The following is a 24,075-nucleotide window of genomic DNA, read 5'->3' as shown; positions in this document are numbered from 1 at the left end:
CCCTTAACACCATGGGCTGTTAACTTATTTAACATTCTCCTATGTGGCACCTTGTCAAAGGAATCTGAATCATGATTATTCAATATGATCATGGTTGATCATGCACTTTCAATATCCCACTCCCGCTCTCTCTCCATATCCTTTGATCTCTTTCGCCACAAGAGCCACGTCCAGCTCCCTCTTGAACATATCTAACAAACTGCCCCCAACAGCTTTCTGTGGGAGAGAAAGAGCTTTCCAATTAGTCCCAGTGTGCCAACATAAACAGAAAATGCTGGAAAATCTCAGCAGGTCTGACACCATATGTGGCGAGAGAACAGCGCCAACGTTTTAAGTCTGGATGACCCTTTATCAGAGCGGGTGATCTAGACTTGAAACATTGGTGCTGTTCTCTGTCCAGCTGAGACTATCCAGCATTTTCTGTTTTAGTTTCAGATTCCAGCATCTGCGGTGTTTTGCTTTTATCTTTGCCCCCGCTGTTCTCCGCCTCTAACCACAGCCTTGCAAATTGTTTCCTTTTCAAACATTCAATCAATTTCCTTTTTGAAAGTTATTTTTGAATCTGTTTCCACTGCCCTTTCCGTTGTGAATCTGGCTGCGTTTGTCCACTCAGTCGGTGTATTCCAGTCTGAGATCAATAGATTCCTGGACTATCAGAGAGTCTGAGGAGAGAGAATGTCCACAGTACTGAGGGAGTGCCGCACTGTCAGAGGGTCAGTACTGAGGGAGTGCCGCACTGTCAGAGGATCAGTGCTGAGGGAGTGCCGCACTGTCAAAGGGTCAGTACTGAGAGAGTGCTGCACTGTCAGAGGGTCAGTACTGAGAGAGTGCTGCACTGTCAGAGGGTCAGTACTGAGAGAGTGCTGCACTGTCAGAGGGTCAGTACTGAGGGAGTGCTGCACTGTCAGAGGGTCAGTACTGAGGGAGTGCTGCACTGTCAGAGGGTCAGTACTGAGGGAGTGCTGCAGTGTCAGAGGGTCAGTACTGAGGGAGTGCCGCAGTGTCAGAGGGTCAGTACTGAGGGAGTGCTGCACTGTCAGAGGGTCAGTACTGAGGGAATGCCGCACTGTCAGAGGGTTAGTACTGAGGGAATGCCGCACTGTCAGAGGGTTAGTACTGAGGGAGTGCCGCACTGTCAGAGGGTCAGTGCTGAGGGAATGCCGCACTGTCAGAGGGTTAGTACTGAGGGAATGCCACACTGTCAGAGGGTTAGTACTGAGGGAATGCCGCACTGTCAGAGGGTTAGTACTGAGGGAGGGTCGCACTGTCAGAGGGTCAGTACTGAGGGAGTGCTGCACTGTCAGAGGATCAGTACTGAGGGAGTGCTGCACTGTCAGAGGGTTAGTACTGAGGGAATGCCGCACTGTCAGAGGGTTAGTACTGAGGGAATGCCGCACTGTCAGAGGGTTAGTACTGAGGGAATGCCGCACTGTCAGAGGGTTAGTACTGAGGGAGGGTCGCACTGTCAGAGGGTCAGTACTGAGGGAGTGCTGCACTGTCAGAGGATCAGTACTGAGGGAATGCCGCACTGTCAGAGGGTCAGTACTGAGGGAATGCCGCACTGTCAGAGGGTCAGTACTGAGGGAGTGCTGCACTGTCAGAGGGTCAGTACTGAGGGAGTGCTGCACTGTCAGAGGGTCAGTACTGAGAGAGTGCCGCACTGTCAGAGGGTCAGTACTGAGGGAATGCCGCACTGTCAGAGGGTCAGTACTGAGGGAGTGCCGCACTGTCAGAGGGTCAGTGCTGAGGGAATGCCGCACTGTCAGAGGGTCAGTGCTGAGGGTGTGCCGCACTGTCAGAGGGTCAGTGCTGAGGGAGTGCCGCACTGTCAGAGGGTCAGTGCTGAGGGAGTGCCGCACTGTCAGAGGGTCAGTGCTGAGGGAGTGCCGCACTGTCAGAGGGTCAGTGCTGAGGGAGTGCCGCACTGTCAGAGGGTCAGTGCTGAGGGAGTGCCGCACTGTCAGAGGGTCAGTGCTGAGGGAGTGCTGCACTGTCAGAGGGTCAGTGCTGAGGGAGTGCTGCACTGTCAGAGGGTCAGTGCTGAGGGAGTGCTGCACTGTCAGAGGGTCAGTGCTGAGGAAGTGCCGCACTGTCAGGGGGTCAGCGCTGAGGGAGTGCCGCACTGTCAGAGGGGCAGTACTGAGGGAGCGCTGCACTAGTGGAGGTGTTGTCCTTCAGATGAGACGCTTATTCAAGAAATCCCACAGCACTGTTTTGAATCGGAATATTTTTTTAAAAAACACATTGTCTGTTGCTTTGTTTCTTAGAAAGAAACATAGAAACAGAGAAAAACTACAGCACAAAACAGGCCCTTCGGCCCCACAAGTTGTGCCGAACATATCCTTACCTTTTAGGCTTACCTATAACCCTCCATCCTATTAGGTCCCATGTACTCATCCAGGAGTCTTTTAAAAGACCCTATTGAGTTTGCCTCCACCACCACTGACGGCACCCAATTCCACTCCACCACCCTCTGTGTGAAAAACTTCCCCTTAATATCTCCCCTGTACCTACCCCCCAGCACCTTAAACCTGTGTCCTCTCGTAGCAGCCATTTCCACCCTGGGAAAAAGCCTCTGAGAGTCCACCCGATCTATGCCTCTCAACATCTTATATACCTCTATTAGGTCTCCTCTCATCCTATGTCTCTCCAAGGAGAAAAGACCGAGCTCCCTCAGCCTATCCTCATAAGGCATGCCACTCAATCCAGGCAACATCCTTGTAAATCTCCTCTGCACCCTTTCAATCTTTTCCACATCCTTCCTGTAATGAGGCGACCAGAACTGAGCACAGTACTCCAAGTGGGGTCTGACGAGGGTCTTATATAGCTGCATCATTATCCCCGGACTCCTAAACTCAATCCCTCGATCGATAAAGGCCAGCACACCATACGCCTTCTTAACCACCTCCTCCACCTGCGGGGCCGATTTTAGAGTCCTATGGACCCGGACCCCAAGGTCTTTCTGATCCTCTACAGTACTAAGAGTCTTTCCCTTTATATTGTACTCCTTCATCCCATTCGACCTGCCAAAATGGACCACTACTCATTTATCTGGGTTGAAGTCCATCTGCCACTTGTCCGTCCAGTCTTGCATCCTATCTATGTCCCTCTGTAACTTCTGACATCCCTCCAGACTACCCGCAACCCCACTAACCTTCATGTCGTCGGCAAACTTACCAACCCATCCCTCCACTTCTTCATCCAGGTCATTTATGAAAATGACAAACAGCAAGGGTCCCAGAACAGATCCCTGGGGCACTCCACTGGTGACCGACCTCCATTTCTTCATTTCTGTTTGAGGGAACCCACTGTCTACATGGTGACTACATCTCAGAAATTATTTATTGGCAAAGGCCTTGTGGTTTCATCACAAGACTATTAATCCAGAATCTCAGCTAATGTTCTGGGGACCTGGGTTCGAATCCTGCCACAGCAGATGGTCGAATTTGAATTCAGTAAAAATAAATGTGGAATTAAGAATCTACTGATTCCATTTCATTCTACTGAGACCATTGTCGATTGTCGGAAAAAAACAACTGGTTCACTGATGTCCTTTAGGGAAGGAAATCCAGTTTCTGGACTAATAGGCTGGTGGTAGGCCATCGCCTCTGCACCACAGTCCTCTGGTTACTGACCTTTCTGCCTCTGGAAACAATCTCATTCATTCTTATGAAAACCCTTTATGATTTGAAACACCTCCATTCAATTTCCCCTTAACCTTCTGTGCTCTAAGGAGAACAATTGCAGTTTCTCCCCTCTCCGCATCATCCTTGGTCTCATTCTAGAGATTCTAGTAAGTCTCCTTACTAGGTAAGGAGGGTAAGGCTCCCTCTCCGAGGCTCTGACATCCCTCCTAAAGTGTGGAGCCCAGAACTGGACACTATTCTCCAGCTGGGGGTCTAACCAGTGATTGATAAATGTTTAAATTTCTGTGTTAACTTGAAAGAATATGAATGGGGCTCCAAATTAAACTGCAAACTGTATTTCCAATTGTAACATCAAATAGCCGATTTGGGGAGCTCTTCGGTTGGCATTGCCCAATGAGAGCTGTGTGGGTGGTAGCTGGTAGCACAGGGATCCAAGTGAACAATCTGAGGCTGGGTTGTCAGTGCTGTATCTCTTAGTAACTGGCTCAGTAAGAAGTCTCACAACACCAGGTTAAAGTCCAACAGCCTTTTTTTGGAATCATGAGCTTTCGGAGCAGCGCTTTAACCTGGTCTTGTGAGATTTCTTACTGTGCCCACCCCAATCCAACGCCGGCATCTCCACCTCGTAACTGGCTCAGGAGAGGATTGACTGGGGCCTAAAGCAGGCGCTAGGTGCCCTGTAGCATTTGGGAGACTAAAAACGACAAACTACATCCTCATAACTGATGCGGATAACTTTTTAAAATTGGAAGTGGATAATTTTGCACGTGAACAGTAATTTTGAAACGTTTGTTTTGCTCGAGGTTTTTCCTCCTGGCCCGCTCGAATCCAGATCCCAAAGCTTCTGCTGGCAAGGCCTTCACCGGGTTCATCGTGGATGCCAACTCCCCTGGAATCCAGATTGGAAGAAAGGTATTTGGTGAAATTTAGCTCATGTAGAAACGTCATGATTTTGTTGCAATGATTTGAGCCGTGTAATTGTTGGGCACGTGTAACCGTAGATCAGTGATAAGCCAGGATTGAACGGAGAGGCCTTTCAACACCTTTGAACTCATCCTCCCAGAATGTTCACCCCCCCCCCCCCCCCCCCCCCCCCCCCCCCCGGCCATCCTCCCTCTTAACAATTTTAAGAAACATGACCATAAATTGGGACAACAGGAAGATGAAGTCTTGTTAATAATGAGGTGTTTGTTGTTGAGCTAGGAGATGAACATGGGTCAGCGGTGCTCAGATACCAGAGGCATTGTCTTTGAAGATGTGCGAGTGCCCAAGGAGAATGTCCTCATTGAAGAGGGGGCTGGCTTCAAAATTGCAATGGGAGCGTTTGATAAAACCAGACCACCGGTGAGTGAAGGTTTCTGCACGATTACATTTTTCGGGTATTGCGAAGGACCATTTTAGGGCATGTTTGACACTTTGACATGTTAGAATGTAACCATTAATAACATTGGATCTGTTGGAGTGACCAATGGTAATGTCACCCCCTGCTGACAACTATATTCTCTGACCAGCTGAGTTAAGTAAAGCTGTACCTGGGATGTGCTTGATGTTATAAGGGGCTACTATGTAAATGTTCAATTAACAGGATCCTGAGTTCTTAGCGGTTGGTGTTGAGCGAGGCTAAATTTCCTATTTACCAATAAATGTCAGTACAGGAGTGAATGAAAAGGATTAGTGTATGCAGTTGCAATCTAGAGTAATAACCTATTAATAATAGCGCGGTGCCTCCTAAAATGGTAAGTAAGTAAACCTTATAATAAGAAAAGGTGCAGGACAACCCTGCAAAAGGAATAACGAAAATAAATTTATTTTCTTGCATTGTTGCGTCTCATAAAACAGGTAAAGAGCCCCAAACTAAAGATTTTTCAATTAAACAGTTTCAACCCTGAGAAATGTTCAAAATATTACCAAGCGCTCGGATTTATAAACGTTGGGGCCCATACGTTGGTGCACATATGAAGAAAACACGCCCTCAACAACACACTGCTAATACTGGTCTTTTACATCCCCCTTAGAAAGCAGATGAAACCTTGGTTTAACACTCGTCCTTTAACTATGTACTCCATCAATTCCACTCACTCCTGCTGTGTAGCCCTCCCTTAGCACCGCTTCCTACGACAGTGCAATGCTCCCTCATTGCCTGCACTGCCAGTGCACACTCCCTCAGTACTGCTCCCTCCAAGAGTGTGGTACTGCATTGGGAGCCTGGATTTTATCCTCAGGTCCCTGGAACACAATGTAAACCCATGATTTGACTCAATGATGAAAGTGCTACTCATTGAGCCAAATGTACTTAAGATGCATGCTGGCTCGCAAAGTGCAAGAAAAGGTATGGCATTCATCAGTCCACAGTGCTTGGTAATTAGAGTCTGATTGTCATTATAGGTGGCTGCTGGAGCAGTTGGTTTAGCTCAGAGAGCTCTGGATGAAGCTACCAAGTATGCTTTGGAAAGGAAGACCTTTGGAAGATTACTTGCAGAGGTAAGGCTAAGAATTACAACAATATCTTAAATTTAAAATTTTCATCCTTGCATTCAAATCCTTGTCCCTCTCCATCTCACTCAGCTCCTCCGGTCCTACACCCTCTTATTGAGCATCCCCCGATTTGAATCCCTCCACCATCGGTGGCCATTCAGGGACCTTGTTTCTAAACAATTCTTGTGAATAAGAATAAGGAACCTTGGTTCTCGAGGGATATTGGAACTCTGATCAAGGAGAAGAGAGAGATGTATGACATGTATAGGCAACAGGGAGCAAATGAGATGCTTGAGAAGTTATAAAAAGTGCAAGAAACTACTTAAGAAAGAAATCAGGAGGGCTAAAAGAAGACATGAGGTTGCTTTGGCAGACAAGGTGAAGGATAATCCTAAGAGCTTCTACAGGTATATTAAGAGCAAAAGGATAGCAAGGGATAAAATTGGTCCTCTTGAAGATCAGAGTGGTCGGCTATGTATGGAACCAAAAGAAATGGAGGAGATATTAAATGGGTTTTTTGCATCCGTATTTACTAAGGAAACTGGCATGGAGTTTATGGAAATAAGGCAAACAAGTAGGGAGGTCATGGAACCTATACAGATTAAAGGCTTGCTGTCTTGAGGCAAATCAGAGTAGATAAATCCCCAGGACCGGTCAGGGTATTCCCTCGGACCTTGAAGGAGACTAGTGTTGAAATTGCAGGGGCCCTGGCAGATATATTTAAAATGTCGGTATCCACAGGAGAGGTGCCGGATGATTGGAGGATAGCTCATGTTGTTCCATTGTTTAAAAAAGGCTCAAAAAGTAATGCGGGAAATTATAGGCCGGTAGGTTTGACGTCAGTAGTAGGTAAATTATTGGAAGGAGTATTAAGAGATAGGATCTACAAATATTTGGATAGACAGGGACTTATTAGGGAGAATCAACATGGCTTTGTGCGTGGTAGGTCATGTTTAACCGATCTATTAGAGTTTTTCGATGAGGTTACCAGGAAAGTGGATGAAGGGAAGGCAGTGGATGTTGTCTACATGGACTTCAGTAAGACCTTTGACAAGGTCCCGCATGGGAGGTTAGTCAGGAAGGTTCAGTCGCTAGGTATACATGGAGAGGTAGTAAATTGGATTAGACATTGGCTCAATGGAAGAAGCCAGAGAGTGGTAGTGGAGGATTGCTTCTCTGAGTGGAGGCCTGTGACTAGTGGTGTGTCACAGGGATCGGTGCTAGGTCCATTGTTGTTTGTCATCTATATCAATGATCTGGGTGATAATGTGGTAAATTGGATCAGCAAGTTTGCTGATGATACAAAGATTGGAGGTGTAGCGGACAGTGAGGAAGGTTTTCAAAGCTTGCAGAGGGATTTGGACCAGCTAGAAAAATGGGCTGAAAAATGGCAGATGGAGTTTAATGCTTCTGGACATCTGGATAAGAATGGTTCAATCAAGCAGACGCAGCATGGATTCAGGAAGGGAAAGTCATGTTTGACTAATTTACTGGAGTTTTTTGAGGAGGTGACGAGTGCGGTTGACAGGGGGGAACCGGTGGATGTATTGTATTTGGATTTCCAGAAGGCTTTCGATAAGGTGCCTCACAAAAGGTTACTGCAAAAGATAAAGGTGCACGGAGTTGGGGGTAAAGTGTTAGCGTGGATTGAAGATTGGCTATCTAACAGAAAACAGAGTAGGTATAAATGGGTGCTTTTCTGGTTGGCAATCCGTGACTAGTGGCGTGCCGCAGGGATCGGTGCTGGGGCCTCAACTATTTACCATATACATAGACGATCTGGAGGAGGGGACTGAGTGTAGGGTAACAAAGTTTGCGGATGACACTAAGATGAGTGGGAAAGCAAATTGCGTGGAAGACACAGAGAGTCTGCAGAGAGATTTGGATAGGCTAAGTGAGTGGGCGAGGATCTGGCAGATGGAGTATAACGTTGGTAAGTGTGAGGTTATCCACTTTGGAAGGAATAATGGGAAAAGGGACTATTATTTAAACGGTGAAAAATTACAACATGCTTCTGTGCAGAGGGACCTGGGGGTCCTTGTGCATGAATCACAAAAACACAGTTTGCAGGTGCAGCAGGTGATCAAGAAGGCAAATGGAATGTTGGCCTTTATCGCGAGAGGGATGGAGTATAAAAGCAGGGAGGTCTTGCTGCAACTGTACAAGGTGCTGGTGAGGCCGCACCTAGAGTACTGTGTACAATTTTGGTCCCCTTATTTAAGAAAGGATGTATTGGCTTTGGAAGGGGTGCAGAGAAGGTTCACCAGGTTGATTCTGGAGATGGGGGGGGTTGGCTTATGAGGAGAGATTGAGCAGACTGGGCCTGTACTCTTTGGAGTTTAGAAGGTTGAGGGGAGATCTTATAGAGACATATAAGATAATGAAGGGGCGAGACAGGGTAGAAACATCGAGATTGTTTCCACTTACATTGGAAACAAGAACTAGGGGGCATAGCCTCAAAATACGGGGGAGCCAATTTAGAACAGAGTTGAGGAGGAACTTCTTCTCCCAGAGGGTAGCGAATCTTTGGAATTCTCTGCCCAATGAAGCGGTAGAAGCTACCTCATTAAATGTGTTTAAGTCACAGATAGATAGGTTTTTAGCCAATAAGGGAATTAAGGGTTATGGGGAGCAGGCGGGTAAGTGGAACTGAACCCACTATCAGATCAGCCATGATCTTATTGAATGGCGGAGCAGGCTCGAGGGGCTGGATGGCCTACTCCTGCTTCTATTTCTTATGTCCTTACGTAATGCAGACAAGTGTGAGGTATTTTACTTTGGAAGGACAAACCAAGGTAGAACATACAAGGTAAATGGTAGGACACTGAAGAGTGCAGTAGAACAGAGGGATCTGAGAATACAGATACATAATTCCCTAAAAGTGGTGTCACAGGTAGATAGGGTCGTAAAGAGTGCTTTTGGTCTTTATAAATCAAAGTATTGAGTATAGGAGTTGGAAAGTTATGGTGAGGTTGGATAAGACATTGGTGAGGCTGAATTTAGAGTATCGTGTGCAGTTTTGGTCACCTAATTACAGGAAGGATATTAATAAGGTTGAAAGAGTGCAGAGAAGGTTTACAAGCATGTTGCCGGGACTTGAGAAACTGAGTTACAGAGAAAGGTTGAATAGGTTAGGACTTTGTTCCCTGGAGCGTAGAAGAATGAGGGGAGATTTGATAGAGGTGTATAAAATTATGATGGGTATGGATACGAGTGAACGCAAGCAGGCTTTTTCCACTGAGGCTCGGGGAGAAAATAACTAGAGGACATGGGTTAAGGGTGAGGGGGGAAAAGTTTAAAGGGAATATTCGGGGGGGCTCCTTCACACAGAGTGGTGGGAGTTTGGAATGAGCTGCCAGATGAGGTGGTGAATGTGGGCTCACTTTTAATATTTAAGAAAAACTTGGACAGGTACATGGATGAGAGGGGTGTGGAGAGATATGGTCCAGGTGCAGGTCAGTGGGACTAGGCACAAAAATGGTTCGGCACAGGCAAGAAGGGCCAAAAGGCCTGTTTCTGTGCTGTAATGTTCTATGGTTCTAACTCTGGAATTCCCCCCTTCTCTGTGTCTCTTCCTCCCTCTCCTCCATTATCACCCACCTCTTTGACTGAATCACCTGTCCTAATATCTGGCTGGCTGTGTGTCACAGTTTGTCCATGAAGCAACTTGGGAGATTTTACTCTATTAAAGACAAAATATAAATGCAAGTTGTTATCATTAAAAACCTGCCTTCCAGTAAATTCCTACTGTCGCTCCTCCAGCATTTGGACCTCCCCACAAAGTCCTAGAGACAGTGACAACTGCAGCTGCTGAGCACTGGTTAATTATATTCCCGAAATATAAGCTTTGTGATGAGCCCAAACCTGCAACCTCTGCCATCTGGTAGGACAAGGGCAGCAGGAGCATGGGAGCACTGCTACCTACAAACCATCCTGGCTTGAAAATATATCCATTCCTTCACTGCGGCTGAAACAAAACCCTGGAACTCTCTCCCGAGCAGCATTCGGACCATCTTGGTTAAGGAACCTCGTGCTGAATTTATTGTACACTAGACTAACCGCAGAGGCCGTGGAGTTAAAATTCCAGGATGATTAATTGCTCGAGTGAATTCGGTGGTAATTTGTGGTTTGGAGCCCAGAAGGAATGAGTGCAAAAGCTGTCAGATTTAGACAACCTCTTCCTTTCCCAGTTCAGAGACACCGCCCTTCTGACTCTGGCCTTCTGTGAATTCTCACCACTTCACCCCACCCGCAGCTTGTGCAAGAGCCTTTAACCACCTCACCCTGAACCACAGAATCCCTATAGTGTAGAAAGAGGCCACTCGACCCACTGAGCGTGCACTGACTGTCCGCAAGTGTATCCCATCCAGGCTCACCGCCTCCCCCACCAACCCTGTGCATTTACCATGGTTAATCCACCTAACCTACACTCCTTTGGACTGTGAAAGGAAACTGGAGGACACCATACAGGCGGGGGGGGGGGACGTGCAAACTCCCTACAAACAGTGTATTGCTCTCCTGAAACCCCTCTGCTCCACTCTGCTCCTCCCCCTCCCAGTCTCAAGCTTCTGTCTTTGGTCACTAGGGTCTCCTCTGGATGGTTGTGTTCAGTTGTGCGCATTGACTGGGGGTATTCACTTGTGCTTCCGTACAGGGTAACTGAAACCACGGTTGTTGAGTTTAGAAATGCAAGTGTTAATCTGTGTCTCTGCAAGTAAAGAATTCTACATATGGAAATATTAAGCTGCAGTTCTAACCTTCAGCACCTGAAATAGAACATGTGTAAGGTGTCCCGAGAGATTTGATGCATTGAAGTAGCAAGTCACCAGGGTACAGCAGAAACAGGCCCAGGCCAATAACACCACAGTGTTAATGATGCTGGCCCTTAGCTCCTGTACACAGAAATCTGCTTCCATAATTCCCTATAGAGAAAGCTTAAGTGAAATTCGATACAGCTACTTGTCATTGAGGGATTTTGAAAGAGTGAAGAAGCTCAGCAGCCAGGTGACACGCATTTCAGATAATTGGCGAAAGATCCAACAAGGGAGATGAGAATGTTTTTGTGTGCAGCGAGTTAAGGTCGAGAGTACCGAGAATCTGAAAAGGGAGCATTGGCAGAGCTGAGGGGAAGAGCAGGAGAGTTGGACTAATCGGAAAGCTTGTCCATAAAGATAGCACAGGTGTACTAAGCCGAATGGCCTCCTTCTCTGCTGTAACATTCACTGATTGAGTTCCTGAAGATAGTTGGCAAGGAGAAACTCTTTCCAATGGCTCGTGGGCCAGAGAAGACCGCTTTAAGGTGCTTGTCAAACAAGCCAGAGGGAGAAGTGAGGACACTGTGAGTTTCTGTGTTCTGGAATGTATTGTGTAAAAGGCGGATTCAATAGTCACATTCAAAAGGCAATTGGATAGATATTTGAAGGGAAAGCTTTGCAGGGCTTCGGGCAAAGGGCAGGTGGAGTGTATCTAATTGACTCCGACATAGACACAGTGGCCTCCACATCCTGTATGATTCTGTGATTCCACCGGTGGGCAGCATGGTGGCACAGTGGTTAGCACTGCTGCCTCACAGCGCCAAGGAACCAGTTCAACTCCAGCCTCAGGTGACTGTGTGGAGTTTGCACGTTCTTCCATGTCTGCGTGGGTTTCCTCTGGGTGCTCCCACAGTCCAAAGATGTGCGGGTTAGGTGGATTGGCCATGCTAAATTGCCCCTTAGTGTCAGGGGACTGGCTAGAGTAGATGCAAGTGGTTGTGGGGGTAGGGCCTGGGTGGTATTGTGGTCAGTGCAGGCTCGATAGGCCGAATGGCCTCCTTCTGCATTGGAGGGACTCAATGATAACAGTATGGGGTGGTAGTGAGGTTGGGGAATCTGAACTCCTGCCTCAGCTGTGTCTGGTTTCTCTCTGTATCCCCGTGCAGCATCAAGCGGTTTCCTTTCTACTGGCGGAAATGGCTCTGAAGGTGGAATTAGCCCGGCTGAGTTACCAGAGAGCAGCCTGGGAAGTGGACCAGGGGCGGAGGAATACTTACTACGCCTCCATAGCAAAGGCCTTTGCAGGCGACATCGCCAATCAGGCTGCCAGTGACGCTGTCCAGATCTTGGGAGGGAATGGGTTTAACAGTGAATATCCGGTGGAGAAACTGATGAGAGACGCTAAAATCTACCAGGTAAGGAAGACAAAGTCCAATCTTCACACGGAAATATCGGTGTCATCGTCAGGGAGAACTTGCATTTCTTCACAACCTCTGGATTCTCCAAAGTGTTTTACTGATGTGAAATGTTTTCTTTTATGCGTATTCATTGTTGTAATGTAGGAACATGGCAGCCCAATTCGCACGGAGGAAGCTCTAGTAAGCAGCAATGATAACCAGACAATCTCGGTTTTTAAAATGACCTTGGTTGAGGGATGCTAAGTTAAGTTTTCTTTACTAGTCACAAGTAAGGCTTACATAACGCTGCAATGAAGTTACTGTGAAATTCCCCGTGTCCTCACACTCCAGCACCTGTTCGGGTCAATGCACCCTAACCAGCACGTCTTTAGAATGTGGGAGGAAACCGGAGCACCCGGAGGAGAGCACAGACATGGGGAGAACGTGCAAACTCCACACAGACGGTGACCCAACCCCTTATACCTCTGTAGTTTGCTTTGTTCAGATTTAAAATCCTAATTTTGGACTTAGCTACATGACTCAGATCCACTGTTACCCTTTGCATCTCATCAGTCTTTCCCTGGAGGCCCCTTTAGGACAAGATTAACTCTGATACAAGATAGTCTCTTTCCTGATTGGTTCCTTGACTCCCCCCCCCCCCCTCCAGAAAACAATCCTGAATGCATTCCATGAGCTGACCTCTGCACTATTGCTGCAAATCTGATGTGCCTAGTTTGGATAAAGATGAGAGTCTGTAAGACTGCTGTATTATCCTGTTACATCTGCCCCTCATTTCCCGATTTATACTCTGCCCTCTGACTGTTCGGGGGCCTGTAAACAATTCCTCACAATGTTTTTTTCTCCTGAAAGAGCACTTGGTGCACCAGAACATTCAGGGCAATGGGCCAAGAGCTGGCAGATGGGATTGGGTGGGAATTCAGGTGTTTCTCGCAAGTTGGTGCAGACTCGATGGGCTGAAGGGCCTCTTCAGCACTGAATGATTCTAGAATTCCTTTAGATCGGGGTAGCTCAACTCAAGATCAAGTAGAATCCATTTGGGTGGAACTAAAATTATTTTTCTTTCCTGTCTTTATCACATACTCTATTATCAACACTGCCACAACTCTTCATTTTTCCCATCTCTTATCCAAGGTAAATACCCTGTCACAGTGCAGCAAGCACTTAGGAATTCCGGAGTGTGGCTGCAAACCCCAGAAATATAGCTTTCCCTCTGTCTGAGTTTTAGTATCAAATCCCACCCTAACCCCAACAGAATCCCCCATGGACCCCCTGACCACCCTTCTGAACTTCAGACTAATCCTCCCCCAACCACCCCACAACACAACTACTCCTGCACACCCTCGAATACTGTTCCTGGTCCCCCACGGACTCCCTCATGACATCCCAGCTGCACCTCACTAGGCCCCATACCCAATCGCCCCATGCACACCTCCCCCACACACGTGCTCCCGGCCCCCCTCGTGCCCCCGCCGCCCACACCCCCCCCCCTCTCACTGCCCCCGCCCAAACCGCTTCTTCCCTGCTGCTCTCAGACTTTTGAATGGACCTACCTCGCATTAAGTTGATCTTTCTCTACACCCTAGCTATGACTGTAACACTACATTCTGCACTGTCTCGTTTCCTTCTCTATGAACGGTATGTTTTGTCTGTATAGCGCGCAAGAAACAATACTTTTCACTGTATGTTAATACATGTGACAATAATAAATCAAATCAAATTCAAAAGTCTGGCACTGAAACATTGCTTTTCAGTGCTGACAGTCCAATGGCCGCTTTCCCATCTTCCAGAGTTTGCCCTAAACTGGCAGCCAGCACGTTGTACCTGTTGGATCAGGGTCAAGGCTGGGGCACCTGCACTACTGGTTGCTCTGGTTGCTCCAGTCACCTGTCCATAGTCACTAACCGGACCTCTCCCGCTGCTTCACCTAAGGGATGTATGTAACCTGTCTGCTGGATCAGTGTTCAGGTAACCCTCCCCTCCCTGACACCCAATGATATCTACATTTTAGACTCCAGATCAGCAACTCGGAGCTGAATTTCCTGACAATGCAGCCACTTACCACAGATGTGGTTGTCTGGGGTCACAATGCTGTCCACAAACTCCCAAATGAATCATAGAATCCCTACAGTGCAGAAGGAGGCCATTCGGCACATCGAGACAGCACCAACCACAATCTCACCCAGGCCCTATCCCCATATCCCCCATGTATTTACCCTAACTGGTCCTCCTGAAACTAAGGGGCAATTTAGCATGGCCAATCCACCTAACCCACACAACTTTGGACTGTGGGAGGAAGCGGGAGCACCCGGAGGCAACCCATGCAGACACGGGGAGAACGTGCAAACTCCACACAGACAGTGATCCAAGCCGGGAATCGAACCCAGCTCCCTGGCGCTGTGAAGCAGCAGCGCTAACCACCGTTCTGCAGTTGTGGCACACCACCTGTCCTGATGACCTGTGTTTTATTTATTCAATTAATAATTAGGGACTTTTTTTTAAAAAAAGCTGCTGTCTCACTTCCACTCCCTGTTTATCTGTCCCTTTGCTTTATTATTTATTTAACTTATCGACATGTCAGATTTTAACTGAATAATGGGGACGGAGTAGATGTTTTATTCGAATGGTTACGGGGACACGGGACTTCAGTTAATATGAAGGGGCTGGAGCTTTATAAAAATGTGGAGTCCTTAAACATTAACACCCACTATTAAAGTTCATTTTAATTTTATCTCCCCAGATCTGATTAATTGTCTGATAAATTATAAATTTAAGTTGTTAGAAAATAGCTGAATCACGAAGCTGGGGGTTTTCTCGGACCCCACTCTGATGGACCATTTTGGGATTTAAAGGATTTTTTAAAAAGATTCCTTCCTGTTTCACAGAGTGACTGCTCCTCAGCCGCCTCCCTCGAGAGTTGTGGCTGATCCTCACTGCCTCTCTCGAGATTTCTATCTGCCCCAGTCTCTCCATAACTGAATGCCCTCATCCCTGGTCCCATTCTAATAAATAACTTCTGCTTCCTTCCCAAGACCTTGGCTTCTGATAGTTTGATGAACAGAGATGGACACGCCATTCCAATGGCTGAGGGATTAAAATCGACCATGACAATTTGGGAGCAGTTAGTTTAACATCCCGTCCGTCCCTGCGCCTGATGCAAGGGAAGGAAATCTGCTGTCCTTACCCGGTCTGGCCTACATGTGACTCCAGAGCCACAGCAATGTGGTTGAGACTCAACTACCCTCGGAAATGGCCGAGCGAGACACTCACCACCACCTTAAGGGTAACTAGGGATGGGCAATAAATGCTGGCCAGCCAGCGATGCCTATGGCCCAAGAATAAAAAAAAGATGACATTCAAATTATGGCTTCAAACATTTAAGACCTGGCTGGCTGTAGGATTCGCATTCTAATCAGTATTCTGCAACTTGATTCTGTCTGTTTGCACTGAGAGCAGATTTCCACTCCATCTGACGAAGGAGCAGTGCTCCGAAAGCTTATGGTATTTGCTACCAAATAAACCTGTTGGACTTTAACCTGGTGTTGTGAGACTTACTGTGTTCACCCCAGTCCAACGCCGGCATCTCCACATTCAAACATCTCTGCAGGAGTCCCTCAGGTCTTCAGCTGCTTCATCAATGACCTTTCCTCCATCATACGGTCAGAAGTGGGGATGTTCGCTGATTGCACAATGTTCAGCACCATTCGCGACTCCTCAGATACTGAAGCAGTCCATGTTCAAATGCAGCCAGACCTGGACAATATCCAGGCTTGGGCTGACAAGTGGCAGTAACATTCGTGCCACACAAATGCCAGGCAATGACAAACACCAATAAGAGACACTCTCACCATCGCCCCTTGACATTCAATGGTGTTACCATCACTGAATCCCCCACTGTCAACATCCTTGGGGTTACCATTGACCAGAAACTCAACCGGACTCACCACATGAACACAGTGGCTACAAGAGCAGGTCAGAGGCTGGGAATCCTGCAGTGAGTAATTCACCTCCTGACTCCCCAGAGTCTATCCACCATCTACAAGGCACAAGTCAGGAGTGTGATGGAATACCCCCCACTTGCCTGGATGGGTGTGGCTCCAACAACACTCAAGAAGCTCGACACCAACCAGGACAAAGCAGCCCCGCTTGATTGGCACCACATCCACAAACATGCAATCCCTCCACCACCGACACTCAGTAGCAGCAGTGTGTACTATCTACAAGATGCACTGCAGCAATTCACCAAAGATCCTTAGACAGCACCTTCCAAACCCATGACCACTACCATCTAGAGGGACAAGGGCAGCAGATACATGGGAGCACCACCACCCGCAAGTTCCCCTCCAAGCCACTCACCATCCCGACTTGGAAATATATCACCGTTCCTTCACAGTCGCTGGGTCAAAATCCTGGAATTCCCTCCCTAACGGCATTGAGGGTCAACCCACAGCACATGGACTGCAGCGATTCAAGAAGGCAGCTCACCACCACCTTCTCAAGGGCAACTAGGGATGGGCAGTAAATGCTGGCCAGCCAGCGACGCCCACAAATGAATTTTAAAAAACTTGACGAGCAAGTATTGGCTTTTAAGAAAACGAGCAAGCTGTTTAGAAACTGCTGAAAACCTAACATATTTTGCAGTCAAGTTTTGTCCAATTTATTTCCCAATGGATCACCTTGGGGTGTCTCACTGCATTTAAGGTGCTATACAAAGCAAGTTGTTTATGACAGTTTATTGCTCCTCATGCATTAAGTTCTTACAATGAATCATTTATTGTTTGATCGTCATTGTTCTGTGGCATTGTGTGAAGTAAATCATCTTACTGCAATTTCTGATCATTTAAAACAGACTGTGAATTATATTTCCAGATCTACGAAGGCACTGCCCAGATCCAGAGACTGATCATTGCACGGGAACATATTGAGAAATACAAGCAGTGAAGGAGCCGCGTGTTCAATACTGTAATCTAACCACATATCGTTTCAATGGTTAACAATGCAATTCCCACTACTCCCCACACAACCCCAGTTTTCTTTCTATGCAACAGGGGAAAGGGTTAAACCCCTTGCCGCCCAATTGAAGTTGATTTTGCCGATGACCAAAGCCTTTATTTTATATCTGCTAACATTGTCTAGCTGTCTAGGCAATTTTCAAAGATGGGGCACTCCAGGCTTTTTGGAACTGTGAATTTAGGGGTGGACTACAATCAAATAATAATCTAGATACAAATAATTTAAAATAAAATCATCAGTAAAATGTCTGTTTGGTCTCTAAATCGTTTGGCTTTTTTAAGCAGTTGTTCTTCCTTACCTAGTGCCCTGCTCGCTGGAAAATATCTCACCAACCTACCCATGCTTCTCACATGCAAGACTTGACTCCATATCAAACTGCATCAGGTGTACAGCACAGAAACTGGCCATTCGGCCCAACCCCGTCCATACTGGTGTTGATGCTCCACATGAGTCACCTCCCACCCCCTTATCCACACTGTCACCTCTTGTCAGAATTTTATAAGTCTCAACTTCTCATTCATCTAAATTCTATGGAATAAATGCTCAGTCTATTTAATCTTTCCTCATAGAACAATCCCTCCACCCCTGGAATTATATTCTAGTCAACCCATGCTGCACTCCCCTTATGGCAAGTACATCTGCAGTAAGGAGGACAAAACTGCTGGGAATACTCCAGGTGCAGTCTCACCAAGGCTCGATACAATTGCAGTAAGAAATCTTCACTCCTGTACTCCAAACCTCTGGAAATAAAGGTCAACAGACTATCTGCCTTTCTAATTACTTGCTGTACCTGCAGGTTGGCTTTCAGTGACTCATGAACAAGAACACCAAAGTCCTTTTGAAATTCAACACTTCCGTGGCTCCCACCATTTATTTTAAGAAATACTCTGCATTTCTGTTTTTCCTCCCGAAGCAGAAACCTCATTTCTCCACATTGTATTCCATCTGCCAAATTTTGCTCACTCGTTTCACCTCTTCAAATCTCCTTGAAGCATCTTTGCATCCTCACAACTCACACTTCCACCTAGTTTTGTGTCATGTGTAAACTTAGAAATATTACATTAAATATTACATTAAATCCTCGCATCCAAATGATTGATAGATATTGTGAATAGTTGGGGTCCAAGCTCTGATCCTTGCAGTACCCCACGACTCACAGCCTGCTGACCTGAAAATGGCACATTTATTCCGACTGTCTTCAGTCCCTTAGTAAGAAGTCTCACAACACCAGGTTAAAGTCCAACAAGTTTATTTGGTAGCACAAGCCACTAGCTTTCGGAGCGCTGCTCCTTCATCAGGTAAGCGGGAGTTCTGTTCACAAACGGCATATAAAGACACAAACTCAATTTACAAAATAATGGTTGGAATGCGAGTCTTTACAGCTAAGTCTTAAAGGTACAATGTGAATGGAGAGAGGGTTAAGCACAGGTTAAAGAGATGTGCATTGTCTCCAGCCAGGACAGTTAGTGAGATTTTGCAAGCCCAGGCAAGTCGTGGGGGTTACAGATAGTGTGACATGAACCCAAGATCCCGGTTGAGGCCGTCCTCATGTGTGCGGAACTTGGCTATCAGTTTCTGCTAAGCGACTCTGCGCTGTCGTGTGTCGTGAAGGCCGCCTTGGAGAACACTTACCCGAAGATCAGAGGCCGAATGCCCGTGACCGCTGAAGTGTTCCCCAACAGGAAGAGAACACTCTTGCCTGGTGATTGTCGAGCGGTGTTCATTCATCCGTTGTCGTAGCGTCTGCATGGTCTCCCCAATGTACCATGCCTCGGGACATCCTTTCCTGCAGCGTATCAGGTAGACAACGTTGGCCGAGTTGCAAGTGTATGTACTGTGTACCGGGTGGATGGTGTTCTCACGTGAGATGATGGCATCTGTGTCGATGATCCGGCACGTCTTGCAGAGGTTGCTGTGGCAAGGTTGTGTGGTGTCGTGGTCACTGTTCTCCTGAAGGCTGGGTAGTTTGCTGCGGTCAATGGTCTGTTTCAGGTTGTGCAGTTGAAGGCAAGATGTGGGGATGGCCTTGGCGAGATGTTCGTCTTCATCAATGACATGTTGAAGGTGCTACCAAATAAACCTGTTGGACTTTAACCTAGTGTTGTGAGACTTCTTACTGTGTTTACCCGAGTCCAACGCCGGCATCTCCATATCATGGCTACCATCGACACCGCAAACTGCCGGCTCCAAGTGGAGAGGATCTCCAAGAAGATTGTGCATATCGACACAGACATCAAGTTTCTACAAAGATGCAAGAAAGCAGACAAGATACCAAAAGGACTACAGATCACGAACCCACTCAGGTCAACCTATAACACAGACTACACTGAGAGACTTTGCCGTCGCACCTCTCTCACACTCCTCAACCACCTCATACACCAGCTCTACAGCAAACGCCGCAGCCTGGAAACCAAGATCGAATCCATATTCTCAACTTGCGCTCAGGACGCAGACCAGCTGCAAAACTTTGCCAAGCAGACGAGACAAAGGAACTACGCCATCTACATGCACACCAAGAACAGGAAACTTGAGAAACTCGGCATCACCACCAGCAGCAACCAAGCCTCCCCCGGTACCACAGTAGAAAACAGTACCACTGCAGGGAAGTCCATTGTCAACTTGTCGGACTACACACTTTAACCAGATGAAATCAAAGTTCTCAGCCGAGGGCTCAATTTCTGCCTCACCACCAAAATAGACCCCATCAGTCTCGCAGTGGACACAGAGGAATTCATCAGGCGAATGAGGCTGCGGGAGTTCTTCCACAAACCCCAAGAGGCCAACAGCGAACACAATGAGACAGCCAATAAACCGGAACAGCTGACAGAGAGGTCCGCAGTGCAGCAACTGAAGAGGAAAGAGTCGAATTGGACTCCTCCGGAAGGCCGCTGCCCTCGACTTGATATGTATGCCCAAGCCGTCAGGAGGTGCGTCAACACCAGATTCATCAGCGGCACTCACAAGACAGCCCCGAACATCACCCAAGCACTTCGCAATGCCATCCACACTCTCAAGACCAACCGCAACATTGTCATCAAACCAGCAAAGGAGGGGCCATCGTCATACTAAATAGAATGGATTACTGCAAAGAAGTATATTGACAACTGAACAACGAGGAACACTACAGACAGTTACCCGCAGATCCGACCAAAGAACACACCCGTCAACTCAACAGACTGATCAAGTCCTTTCATCCCGACCTTCAGAGCACCCTCCGTGCTCTCATCCCACGTACTCCCCGGGTTGGAGATCTCTACTGCCTCCCGAAGATACACAAGGCAAACACACCCGGCCGTCCCATCGTATCGGGCAATGGGACCCTGTGCGAGAACCTCTCCGGCTATGTCGAGGGCATCCTGAAACCCATTGTATAAAGAACCCCCAGCTTTTGTCACGACACGACGGACTTCCTACAGAAACTCGGCACACGTGGAGCAGTTGAACCAGGAGCACTCCTCGTCACAATTGAGGTCTCGGCACTCTACACCAGCATCCCCCATGACGATGGCATTGCTGCAACTGCCTCAGTACTCAACGCCAACAACTGCCAATCTCCAGATGCAATTTTACAACTCATCCGCTTCCTCCTGGACCACAATGTCTTCACCTTCAACAACCAGTTCTTCATCCAGACACACAGAACAGCCATGGGGACGAAATTCGCACCTCAATATGCCAACATCTTCATGCACAGGTTTGAATAAGACCTCTTCACCGCACAGGACCTTCAACCGATGCTATACACTAGATACATCGATGACATTTTCTTCCTTTGGAGTCATGGTGAACAATCACTGAAACAACTATATGATGACATCAACAAGTTCCATCCCACCATCAGACTCACCATGGACTACTCTCCGGAATCGGTTGCATTCTTGGACACACGCATCTCCATTAAGGACGGTCACCTCAGCACCTCACTGTACCGCAAGCCCACGGATAACCTCACGATGCTCCACTTCTCCAGCTTCCACCCTAAACACTTAAAGAAGCCATCCCCTACGGACAAGCCCTCCGTATACACAGGATCTGCTCGGATGAGGAGGATCGCAACAGACACCTCCAGACGCTGAAAGATGCCCTCATAAGAACAGGATATGGCGCTCGACTCATCGATCAACAGTTCCGATGCGCCACAGTGAAAAGCCACACCGACTTCCTCAGAAGACAAACACGGGACACGGCGGACAGAGTACCCTACGTCGTCCAGTACTTCCCTGGAGCGGAGAAGCTATGACATCTTCTCCAGAGCCTTCAACATGTTATTGATGAAGACGAACATCTCGCCAAGGCCATCCCCACACCCCCACTTGCCTTCAAACAACCGCACAACCTCAAACAGACCATTGTCCGCAGCAAGCTACCCAGCCTTCAGGAGAACAGTGACCACGACAACACACAACCCTGCCACAGCAACCTCTGCAAGACGTGCCGGATCATCGACACGGATGCCATCATCTCATGTGAGAACACCATCCACCAGGTACACGGTACCTACTCTTGCAACTCGGCCAACGTTGTCTACCTGATACGCTGCAGGAAAGGATGTCCCGAGGCATGGTACATTGGGGAGACCATGCAGATGCTAGGACAACGGATGAATGAACACCGCTCGACAATCACCAGGCAAGAGTGTTGTCTTCCTGTTGGGGAACACTTCAGCGGTCATGGGCATTCGGCCTCTGATCTTCGGGTAAGTGTTCTCCAAGGCGGCATTCACGACACACGACAGCGCAGAGTCGCTGAGCAGAAACTGATAGCCAAGTTCTGCACACATGAGGACGGCCTCAACCGGGATCTTGGGTTCATGTCACAATATCTGTAACCCCCACGACTTGTCTGGGCTTGCAAAATCTCACTAACTGTCCTGGCTGGAGACAATACACATTCTTTAACCTGTGCTTAACCCTCTCTCCACTCACATTGTCTGTACCTTTAAGAATTGATTCCCTGTAAAGACTCGCATTCCAACCATTATTTTGTAAATTGAGTTTGTGTCTTTATATGCCCTGTATGTGAACAGAAGTCGGCACAGAAGTGAACAGGGCGGCATGGTAGCACAGTGGTTAACACTGCTGCTTTACAGCTCCAGGGACCTGGGTTCGATTCCCGGCTTGGGTCACTGCCTGTGTGGAGTTTGCACATTCTCCTCGTGTCTGCGTGGGTTTCCTCCGGGTGCTCCGGTTTCCTCCCACAGTCCAAAGATGTGCGGGTTAGGTTGATTGGTCATGCTAAAATTGCCCTTAGTGTCCTGAGATGTGTAGGTTAGAGGGATTAGTGGGCAAATATGTAGGGATATGGGCCTGGGTGGGATTGTGGTCGGTGCAGACTCGATGGGCCGAATGGCCTCTTTCTGTGCTGTAGGGTTTCTATGATTTCTATGCTCCGAAAGCTAGTGGCTTTTGCTACCAAATAAACCTGTTGGACTTTAACCTGGTGTTGTGAGACTTCTTACTGTGTTCACCCCAGTCCAACACCGGCATCTCCACATCATTCAGTCCCTTAACCAGTTCTAAGTCAAAGAACAAAGTACAGCACAGGAACAGGCCCTTCAGCCCTCGAAGCCTGCATCGATCATGATGCCTGCCTAAATTAAAACCATATGCACTTAGATTCCTTATCCTTCCATTCCCATCCTATTCATGTATTCGTCTGGTTACCCCTTAAATGCCGCTATCGCACCTTTTTAAAAATTCATTTGTGGGACATGGGCATCGCTGGCTGGGCCAGCATTTATTGTCCATTCCTAGTTGCCCTTGGAGGGCAACTGAGAGTCAACCACATTGCTGTGGATCTGGAGTCACATGTAGGCCAGACCAGGTAAGGAGGGCAGATTTCCTTCCCTAAAGAACATGAGTGAACCAGATGAGTTTTTCCGACAATCGACAATGGTTTCATGGTCATCAGTAGATTCTTAATTCCAGATTTTTTTTATTGAATTCAACTTCCACCATCTGCCGTGGCAGGATTTGAACCCGGGTCCCACCATGGCAGGATTTGAACCTGCTCCCACCACTTCCCTGGGCAGTAGTTCCAGACATTCACCACCCTCTGTTTTAAAAAAACTTGCCCCGCACATCTCCTCTAAACTTTTCCCCACACACCTTAAACCTATGTCCCCTAATACTTGAATTTTCTACCCTAGGAAAGAGCATCTGACTATCCACTCTGTCCATGCCACTCATAATCTTGTAAACCTCGATCAGGTCACCCCTCAACCTCCGTTGTTCCAGTGAGAACAAACCGAGTTTCTCCAACCTCTCCTCGCAGCTAATACCCTCCAGACCAGGCAAAATCCTGATCAGCCTCTTCTGTACCTTCTCCAAAGCATCCACATCCTTCTGGTAGTGTGGTGACCAGAATTGTACACAATATTCCAAATGAGGCCTAACTAAGGTTCTGTACAGCTGCAGCAAGACCTGCCAAATTTTATACTCAATGCCCCGACCGATGAAGGTAAGCATGCCCTATGCTTTCTTGACTACCTTATCCACCTGCGTTGCCACTTTCAGTGATTGGTGGACATGTACGCCCAGATCTCTCTGCCTGTCAATACTCCTAAAGGTTCTATCATTTACTGTATAATTCCTACATGCATTGGACCTTCCAAAATGCATTACCTGACATTTGTCCGAGTTAAACTCCATCTGCCATTTCTCCGCCCAAGTCTCCAATTGGTCTATATCTTACTGTATCCTCTGACAATCCTCTTCACTATCCGCAATTCCACCAATTTTTGTGTCGTCTGCAAACTTACTAATCAGACCA

The 24,075-nt window shown here is 47.5% G+C and overlaps 1 protein-coding gene across 2 annotated transcripts in view; it reads left to right on the top strand.

Annotated features, from left to right (window-relative positions):
• acadm (acyl-CoA dehydrogenase medium chain) overlaps positions 1-17,552 on the top strand; it is a 56,667-nt gene extending 39,115 nt beyond the window's left edge. For both annotated transcript variants that reach the window (XM_078219021.1, XM_078219022.1), the window contains 5 exons: positions 4,451-4,559; positions 4,851-4,991; positions 6,033-6,128; positions 12,043-12,291; positions 17,161-17,552. In XM_078219021.1, coding sequence (XP_078075147.1) covers positions 4,451-4,559; positions 4,851-4,991; positions 6,033-6,128; positions 12,043-12,291; positions 17,161-17,232 — 667 coding nt within the window. In that variant the 3' untranslated portion in view covers positions 17,233-17,552. The remainder of the gene's footprint in view (positions 1-4,450; positions 4,560-4,850; positions 4,992-6,032; positions 6,129-12,042; positions 12,292-17,160) is intronic.
• The last annotated feature ends 6,523 nt before the right edge of the window (positions 17,553-24,075 follow it).

Source organism: Mustelus asterias, chromosome 8 (assembly GCF_964213995.1).
Source record: "Mustelus asterias chromosome 8, sMusAst1.hap1.1, whole genome shotgun sequence".
Taxonomy (NCBI): domain Eukaryota; kingdom Metazoa; phylum Chordata; class Chondrichthyes; order Carcharhiniformes; family Triakidae; genus Mustelus; species Mustelus asterias.
This window is presented reverse-complemented; position numbering and strand designations above follow the sequence as displayed.